This window comes from Equus quagga, chromosome 14 (genome assembly GCF_021613505.1).
Source record: "Equus quagga isolate Etosha38 chromosome 14, UCLA_HA_Equagga_1.0, whole genome shotgun sequence".
NCBI classification, from domain to species: Eukaryota; Metazoa; Chordata; class Mammalia; order Perissodactyla; family Equidae; genus Equus; species Equus quagga.
In genome coordinates this window covers 22,046,561-22,056,926 of record NC_060280.1, presented here as the reverse complement: position 1 = coordinate 22,056,926, position 10,366 = coordinate 22,046,561, and the positions used below count along the sequence as shown (strand labels likewise).

The 10,366-nt window shown below is 39.2% G+C and overlaps 1 protein-coding gene across 1 annotated transcript; it reads right to left on the bottom strand.

Annotated features, from left to right (window-relative positions):
- Positions 1-8,894: 8,894 nt before the first annotated feature.
- Positions 8,895-9,851, bottom strand: LOC124225259 (olfactory receptor 6). The gene has a single exon (XM_046637811.1). The coding sequence runs from the start codon at positions 9,849-9,851 to the stop codon at positions 8,895-8,897; it is 957 nt and encodes a 318-aa protein (XP_046493767.1).
- Positions 9,852-10,366: the final 515 nt, after the last annotated feature.

Below are 10,366 nucleotides of genomic sequence, written 5' to 3'. Positions count from 1 at the left end.
AGCAAAAAGAGGAGGATTGGCAGTAGTTAGCTCAGGGTTAATCTTCCTCAAAAAGAAAAGGACAAAAAATTCTCTCTGATACTGAGATGCATTTATGAATTCATCAAAAAGTTAATTCCTACTAATTGCCAGGTACTGTGCTAGGCACAGTGGACCCAATGGTGGAAAATACATAGTTTCTGTTCTCTACATTGTAGTGGGGAAGATATCAAGGCCTGAAGAGATAGCTCACTTCTGAATTCAGAAGGTACCAGACAACCCAGAGTTTGCTAAGGAGGTAGATTTCCATAGACTCCACAATGGCACACCACCCATCTCCCCTACACGCACACACACATGCACAGGGGCTGGATAAACAGCGGGAAGTCATCTTCGTAAGAGAAATTGGAGTCCATAGGTGATTGTTCTCCATTCCCTTTTGCTCCCTGGCTGGAGGATTGGAGGGCATGAAATTTGTGCTTTCCCTCAAGAAGAGGAGAGAGCTTCTAATTCAGAGACTGGATGTTTGCTGAGTCAGAAGACCTACAGATCCTGTCCCAATGCCTTTCAAGTGTGGGGAAAGGAACTTAAGAAGAGAATAAATATTACTCTCCCTATGTGGTCCTAAGGAAACTCTTACCTTCTGTAGTCTCTGGCTAAGATTTCTAAAAACAAACCCAGAGTCTCACTCTGCCAGTGACTGAATTATAATGCCAATTGAATTCTAAGCTCCCAAAGCATCTTCCGTTAAAGTGAGGGCATTGATTGGGAAAGGATGGGATCCTGAAAATTGGATTGGGGACATATAGACAGATCTCAGTGACTCTGGAAACATTGTTCTGCTAAGCTTCTTTATCAATAGAAGCAACTCTCCACTCTTGCCTGAGAAATTAGCCCTTCTTTGCCTTAAAAACCTGTAATGGCCTCCTCTCAGGTTGTTGCCTTAGAAAACAATGCCAATTCTCTTCAGGGCCCACCCTCACCATCCCTCTTTGCTTCTAAACTTATAAGTAGACACATGTCCCAGCAGACTCCAAAGGGTAGGGTACAAAGTGTAACCCCTGAGATATGCTATATATCAAAAGAACAGCATGATTTTTATAATGCATACATACAGAAATATGGAAATTACGTGTGGGAATGGAGCTTGTGAGTGTGGAATCATGACGAAAGGAAAAAAGTTGGATCAGCCTGAATTTATTGATACAGTCTTGGTAAGCAGAGAACCTGGATTCAGCATTTCAGCTCAAAGGGTTAGAAAGGGCTACAAAGATTATTTAGTTGGTTGGCTGCAACATGGACCCAAAGGTGATCTACTACAGTAAATAAAATTTCAGAATCAAAATTGCCTTGGTTTACTGTAAAGTGTCCAAAGTCTTAGGGAGATTAAGCTGTTAGAATGTGTTTATCACATAAGACCTACTCACCTACTCCAGGATAACACATCTTTCACTATGATTGTGAGAAATAAACTCATGAGGGGAGACCCAGCATCCTTGAAGAGTTCTGTAGTTGCTCTTTTCTGTAGGTCAGAAATTGCTACCATTGAGCAGGGATCCCTAAATGCAATCAGGATAATGGGACCCGGGGGTGGCATGAGCCAGGTGATGGCACTTAATCATCAAAGATAAGGGGAGTGTGGTTACTATAATGGATGGAGGGGTGAAAGTGGTAATCATAGTAGTCTGACTCAGATTTGTGTTATGGTTAGCTGGTGACAATATTCCTAGAAAAGAAATAGAAGGCAGCTTACTAAATTTTCACTTGATCTGTATAAGTGAGAGAGTTCTAGGTCAAGTGAGCAGAACTCTAATTGAATCACCAAATGAGTCCCTCAACTAATTCACAGAGGTGAGCCAGTTTACAGACGGAGAGCTCCGTGAATGAATAAGGAGTCTGGGTCCCTGTGAGGAAGAACCCTGCTACACCACCAAAAATTTATCCTGTTAATCTTTCTCCCAGCATTCCCCAAAGGGACCTAGAGTCATTAACCAGACTGACAGGCACTGGGGAAAGAGAAATAATTAGGTTTGGGGAGGCTTAGTAGACATTGGCTCTGAACTGACATTAAATCCTGGAGACCCAAACCATGACTGTGGTCCACTAAATAGAGTAGGCTTATGGAACTCATAAGATCAATGGAGTTTTAGCTCATGCCTGTCTCACAGTGACTCTAGTGATCCCTGAACCTATCCTGTGGTTATTTGCCTGTTTCTGGAATACATAATTGGAATAGACATAGTCAGCAACTAGCAGAATCTCCACATTGGGGATTTGACTCATATGTTGAATGAGGGTTATTATGGTATGGAAGGCCAAGTGGAAGCCACTACAGCTACCTCATCTACAAAAATAGGAAAGCAAAAGCAATGCTGCATTCTGGAGGGATTTTAGAGATTAATGATATCATAAAGGACTTGAAATATGCAGGGGTGGTGATTGCCAAATATCTCCATTCAGCTTGCCTACTTGGGCTGTGCAGAAAGCTGATGGCTCTGGGGAATGATACTGGATTTTTGTAAGCTTAACAAAGTAGTGACACTAATTGCAGCTACTGTTTCAGAGGTGCTTTCATTGCTTGAGCAAATTAGCACATCCTCTGTTATCTGGTATGCAGTTATTGATCTGAAAAATGTTTTTGTTCTCTGTATCTATTAGCAAATACCTCCAGAAGCACTTTTCTTTGAGCTGGCAAGGCCAGCAATATACCTTTACGGTCTTACCTCAAAGGTATAGCAACTCTCCTAGCCTGTGTCATAATTTAGTCCACAAGAGAGAGACTTGATCGCCTTCCCTTCTCACAAAACATCACAATGATCCAATACACTGATGACATTATCCTTACTGGACCTGATTAGCAGGAAGTAGCAAATACACTAGACATTGGTGAGACATTTGCATGTCATAGGTTGGGAGATAAATCTGACAAAAATTTAAGTGTTTCCACTGCAGTGAAATTTCTGAGTCAAGATATCCTGTGGAAGATAAAGGAGGCCACATCTGGCTTCTCTTGCAACCAAAAAAGAGGGACAACATCTAGTGAGTTTCTTTGGATTTTACAGTGTATTCCTCATGTGAGTGTGCTTTTCCAGCTCATTTACCAAATGGCTCAAAAATCTTCTATTTCTTAGTAAGGCTCAGAACAAGAGAAGGGTCTGCAACAGATCCAGTCTGCTATGCAAGCTGGTCTGTCATTTGGGCCATATGATCCAGCAGATACAATGATACTTGAGGTGTCAGTGGCACATAGAGATGCTGTTTGAAGTCTTTGATAGACCCTTATAGGTGAATCACAGCACAAACCCTTAGAATTTTGGAGAAAATACCTGCCATCTTCTGTAGATAACTACTTTCTTTTTGAGAAACAACTTTTGGCTTGCTACTGGGCCTTTGTAGACAGTCATCACTTAGCCATGGAGCACTAAGTTACTATGTGACCTGGCTCCCAATTATGAACTGAGTGTTATCTGACCCACCAAGCTATAAGTTAGATACATGGATAGCAGTACTCCATTAAAAGATGGAAGTGGTGTATATGAGATTAGGCTTGAATAGGCCCTGAAGGCAGAAGTTGCATGAGGAAGTGGCCCAAATGCTCATGGCCCTTACTCTTGCTGCATTACCTTCTATCACCAGCACATACATGTAACCTCATGGAGAGTTCTCTATGCCCAGTTGATTGAGCAAGAGAATATCTTGGACATGGTTTACAGATGATTCTGCACAATATGAAGGGACCACCCCCAAGTGGACAGCTACAGCAATACAGCCTCTTTCTCGTACATCCCTGAAGGACAATATTGAAAGGGATTCATCCCAGTGGACAGACCTCCATCAATGCACCTGGTTGTTCATTTTTCCTAGAAGGAGAAATGACCAATGGTATAAGTCTGTATGGTCTATATACTTATAGGCTGTGGTTAATGGTTTGCCTGGATGGTCAGGGAATTGAAAGGCACATGATTTGAAAATTGGTGACAAGGAGGTCTGCAGAAGAGGAATGTGAATAGAGCTCTCTGAATGGGCAAGAATCATGAATGTGCTTGTGCCCATGTGAATACTCACCAAAAGTTGACGTTTGTAGAGGAGTATTTTAATAGTGAAGTGTAAGGATGACCCATTCTGTGGATACTAGTCTGTCTCTTTCCCCATTCACTTCTGTCATTGCCTAATGGGCTCATGAACAAAATGGCCATGGTTGCAGGAATGGAGGTTGTACATGGGCTCAGCAACCTGGACTTCCACTCACCAAGGCTGGCTTGGCTACAGTCCATACCCAATCTCTCAGCAGCGAAGACCAACACTGAACCTCCAATATAATGCCATTCCCTGGTGTGATCAGCCAATTACCTGGTGATGATTGATTATATTGGGCCACTACCAACATAGAAGAGGCACAACTATATTCTTACTGGAAGAAACACTAACTCTAGATATAGATAGGCCTTCCCTAAACACAATGCTTCTGTCAAAACTGTCCTTTGTGGAGTTACTGAATGAGTTATTCACTCTCATGGTATTCCACACAGCATTACTTCTGATCAACAAATGAAGTACACTTCACAGTAAGTGAACTACAGCAATGGACCCAGGCTCATGAAATTCACTGATCTTACCATGTTCCCCACCATTCTAAAGCAGTTGGTTTGATACAACGATAAAACGACCTTTTGAAGATGCAGTTACAGCTCCAGATAGGCAGCAATCCTTTGTAGGACTGGGGCAATGTCCTCCAGGATGCTGTATTTGTTCTAAGTCACTATCTAATATACAGTGCTGTTTCTCCCATTATCAATATTCAGGTGTCCAGGAATCAAGGAATAGAAATTGGAGTGGCTTCATTCCCTATTACCCCTAGATAGCCATTAGTAAAATTTTTGGTTCCCATCCCTGTGACTTCTCTGGTCTAGAGGTCTTAGTTCAGAACAAAGGGATGTTTCCACCAGCAGACAAAACAATGATTCCACTGAACTGGAATCTGAGACTACCACCTGGCCACTTTGTTCTCCTTGTGTATCTGAACCAACAGTGATTGATCCTGAAAACCAAGGGGAAATTGAGTTGCTACTATACAATGGACGTAAGGAAGAGTGTAACTGGGATACAAGTGATCCCCTAAGGTATCTCTTAGTACCATCATGACTGTGACTAAAGTTAGAAAATTACAACAACCTAGTTCAGGCAGGACTTCTAAAATGGCCCAGACCCTTCAAGAATGAAGGTTTGGGTCACCCTACCAGGCAAAGAACCTTGAACCACTGAGGTGTTTGTTGAGAGCAAAGAGAATATGGAACGGGTAGTTGAAGAAGGCAATTATAAATACTAGTTAAGACCATGTGACCAGTTGCAGAAATGAGATTTGTAGTAGGTATCAGTATTTCTTTTGTTATGAATATATGAATATTAGTTATACACACACACACACACACACACACAATTTGGTTTACATATTAACCAATTTTTTTTTGTTTTCTTCTCTCCTTTCTCTTTTCTTCTCTCCTTTATCCCTGGTCATGGAACATAAGATATAGTTATAAGTTAACTCTATATGACAGTATTTAAGTTACAAGATATCAAGTTAGAGTAGTGAACTTTCCCAAGCACTTTGCATCTTCTGGATGCAAAAAGAAAGGGTTAGTATATTTTTGATTATACACAGGATAGTTTTATTGTGTTAGGTGGAACTATGACTTTGTTATTGTCTTTATTTGGAGATTAAATGTGGTTTAAGGAATTGTGTATGATTGCCAAGTTGACGAGGGATGGACCATGATGGTAAGTTTTATGTGTCAACTTGGCTAGGCTTTAGTACCCAGTTTTTTAATCAAATGCTAGTCTAGGTGTTGCTGTGAAGGCATCTTGTAGATGTAAAGTCCATAATGATTTGACTTTAAGTACAAGAGATTATTCTAGATAATCTACAAGCGCCTGATTAAATCGGTTGACAGGCCTTAAAGCAGGACTGAAACTTTCCTGAGAAAGAAGAAATTCCATCTGTGGGAAGCAGCTTCAGCTCCTGCCTGAGAGTTCCAGGCTGCCCTTCCTGATAGCTTGCCTCATGAATTTCAGATTTGCCTTGCCAGCCCCTCAATTGCATCAGCCAGCTCCAGGTAATAATATCTTGATATATATCTTCTACTGGTCCTGTTTCTCTGTTGAACTCTTACTTATACACTCAATAAAAATTTTGCTTCAATGAAAAGAAAAATTACCTAAAGATGGCTTCTAACCAATTTAGTCACTGGGAAACTTCCTGTTATCCTTAGTTTTGACAATTTATCCATTAATTTTTGCTAGTTCATCATCTGATGTATGTCCGCAAAAACCATAGCCTTTACCTCTCCACCTCTTTCTCTGAAGATTTCTATCCAGACAGTTCAATCTGTCTTTACTTCTTGAATGTCATTCCTCTGATTTTGAATAAAGTAACATAGCTATAAATTGGAATACAATTCTAAATACACAACATAATTATAAAATCTAATTATGTATAGCTTTCCATTTTCAATTTTTGAAATCCAAGTTATGGACAAAGTTGTCAGTTATACTATTTTTCTACTTTTCTGTATCTTTTAAACATTTAAAGGTAAACATTTAATGTATTAAAATAAAAGAAATATAAAAAGCAAACCCATAACAATAAAAAGAGGGAGGAAAATGGACTGCTATAGAAAGAATAAGACAACTTTCTCAGAAATCCAATTGATCTAGTAAAATAGAAGATAAGCAAGGACACAGGATTCACGTAACAAATGATCTAGTGGCTACGTAGAAAACTTTAAAAATTAGATAGTCTAGACCAGTAAAGGAATGTCAGGTTATAAATATAGATGACAGTTGAGGTTATAATAATGAATGATGCAGGGATGCTTAATTAAAATTAAAAAGCATTTATTGAATAAAAAGTAATCCTGTGAAATTTTAAAATAGCAGTAATTGTCCATTAGTGGTTAATAAAGGTTTTCAAGCAGAAGTATACACAGCATAACTGCTATCTGTTGACAAAAAGACTAGAGAACTCAAGCATTGAGGTAAGAAATTATATGATTCAAGCTAAAGCACCTTACGTTATTTTTAGTGCCTACATGAGAACCGTGGCCCATAACACTACATTTTTGACTACAGAAAACTGGTACGTATTAGTAAGACTACACAGTGGTTAGGCTAAAAGTAATGAAGGCCAGGAGAATATAACAGGTTTAGATAAATTGGAAAGTACTACAGTTGGTAAAATATATTAATCTATATAAAACTAAATTAAAACAATCTCATCTGACCTTACATAAAAATTTAATACAAAGTGGGAGGACCATGTAGTTGCAATGTACATAAAGTCAAAACAAAGCAAATATGGTATATCAATCAATAACACAGTTAAAACTTATGAAATGTGGTTTCCAAAGTGTTGGAGTAAAATAGTATGCCTGCCGTCCTTAAACTCTTGGCAGACCATACTTCATCAATTCACCCATCCGATATTGTTGCTGAGCCAGACATAATCCTTCTGTCTTCTATCATTTTATAATGGTTGAATGAAAGCAAACACTACTTCTTAGAATATTGCATCCACCTTTCTAAAGTAAAATAAAAATAAACTAGAAGGAAGATGTTCTGGGAAACCTGGGAAAATCTTGCACATCCAGGCCAAGTACCATCTAAGCAAAAAGCTCCTTTGTGGCCTCTTATCAATGACAATGCTTCCTTTACCTGGAAAGGAGTGGGCTTTACCAAGTTGCCATTAGTTTTCTTAGGGTCTAGACCCCTGACTATCACATCTAAAAATTAAAAATGTAGACGTTCCAACAAAGGAAGAGAACCTAAGTTTGACATTATATACTATATAACATTATAAACATTATAATTTTAACTATATATGTAATTATAATTATAAACATTATAAAATTATATATAGTATATAATTTCATGCTTTAGTTCTCTTCCTTTGTTGGAATTTCTACATTCTCTATATATTATACGTATAACACATATATATCCATATACATTATACATATAATATATAATCATATATACATGTATATATCTTTATATTATACATACAATATACATAATCATATATGTGTATTGTGTATATGTATATAATCTTGTTTTCTCTTTGCCATTACAGCTTAAGACTTCAAAGAAGCTTGTCTGTCATATTTTCCTAAATTTAAAAAATTAGTTAAAACAAGACATCATCAAGGTCAATTGATTATAAAAGGAATCAGTCTCCTAACCCCATTGGAAGCAATAAACAGGCCATAGCCATGAAATTGACTACAGCAGAACCTCTCTGTGTACTCTTCCTAAGATAGAGAGGACTTTTAAAACAAGACAAAATCAAAATGAAAAAATCTCAGGGGCTTGTCCAATGGTGCAGCAGTTAAGTTCACACATTCTACTTCAGCAGCCCGGAATTCATTTGTACTGATCCCAGGTGCAGACCTGCACACTGCTTGTCAAGCCATGCTGCGGCAGGCATCCCACATATAAAGTAGAGGAAAATGAGCACAGCTGTTAGCTCAGGGCCAGTCTTTTCAGCAGAAAGAGGAGGATTGGAGGCAGATGTTAGCTCTGGGTAAATCTTCCTCCAAAAAAAAAAAAAAAGAGGAAAATCTCACCAACAGAATTCTAAAAACTAGTTGGATAACTGATTATTTTTTAATATCTTCCAAAAAAATAAAATTATTTTATAACTCTTTTAGTAATATATGTCCCATAGAGTTCTGATTATTTCACTCACTGCCTTATAAAAGGAAACATTTAATGAAGGAAAGGAGATTTTCTTTTACATCTGGCCCCTTATCTCTAAGTTATTGTACTATGTCAGTTTGTTTACAATTGCAGACTTTCACCTAATGAAGGTATTTTTTGAGGTTAAGTCGAATGATGAAAAGAGAAGGAATATCTGGATGTCTTCAGCAAAGAGAATCTCTCAAGAAAAGGGATCGGCCACTTGCCATGGTTTTTCTGATGGCATCTTTGACATCCTTGTTCCTCAGGCAGTAGATAATAGGATTGAGCATGGGAGTAAAGACTGCATATATGACTGAGATCAATTTGTTAGAATTAAATGAAGTAATAGCCCGAGGTCGGACATACATGAAGATCACAGCTGTGTAGAAGATGACCACCACGGTAAGATGAGAGGCACAGGTAGAGAAGGCCTTCCACTGCCCAGTGGCCGAGGGAATGTGGAGGATGGTAGAGACAATGAAGACATAGGAGAGGACAGTGGCTGAGAGAGGAAACACAAGGATGATGATGGCTAATGCAAAGTCCACCAACTCAGCCATGGAAAAGTCCGTGCAGGCCAGTTTGAGGATAGGGGACACATCACAGAAAAAATGGTTCAAGATATTATTGCCACAGAAGGCAACTTGGGAGATAAAATATACTTTTGCCATGGAGATAGTGAAGCCACTCACCCAGGAACTGATGGTCAGCTGAACACAAAATCCTGTGGTCATGATGACTGGATAGCGAAGAGGCAAACATATAGCCACATAACGGTCATAGGCCATGGCAGCCAATAGCACACATTCAGTACAGGCAAGTGAGATGAAGAAATAGAGCTGAGTCATACATCCCAGGAAAGATATGGTATTGGGACGAAGTAGAAACCCAGTCAGCATCTTGGGGACTGTGACAGATATATACCAGGTCTCCAGAAAGGACATGGTCCCCAGAAAATAGTACATGGGCTTGTGCAGGGACCCAGTGACCCATACAGTGAGGATTATGACCAAGTTTTCCAACAGCACAAACAAGTAGGTGATGAGGAAGAGGAGGAAAAGTAGGACCTGCAGCCAAGGGGAAGTTGGGAAGCCCACCAGGATCAACTCACTAATATGGGTGATATTTTTCTTCCACATGCTTAGGACACCAAAGACAAAGGATTTAATGACAATAGCACCAAATTGAACAGTGAAATCAACAGCTAGGGACCCTTAGGCTACAGGTACTTTATCATTAAACTTAACCCTGGTGTCATAATCTGGTCCTAGGGTGTGATTTGGGAGTCATGAGAGTCCATAAGACCCTCTCCAGAAAATCAGGCATTAGTACAGTATCGGAAAACAAATGCACCACAGACACAAAACTAAGGATCACAAAGTACAATAATGAGGTCACATTCAGGGTTCAGGTCTTGAGATCTGGGTCAAAAATAGGTATTCAGGTAGTACTAGGAGTAAATACTTTCCTTATCAGCATATTCCCAGATTTCAGGGGCAGCTATAAGGTAGGAGACCACAGTGACTGGAATAAGTGCCAACGATAGTCCAGGAAGGAAGACAGGGAAGCAGGAAAGTTCAGAATCTGTAGACAATAAAAACAGAATATCAACAGGATAAAACCCTCCTGGCCAGGAGAATTGCTGACTTTGGCC

Bases quoted from the DNA above. Each gene is read 5' to 3' on its own strand.
- LOC124225259 (XM_046637811.1), bottom strand. From the start codon at position 9,851: ATGTGGAAGAAAAATATCACCCATATTAGTGAGTTGATCCTGGTGGGC.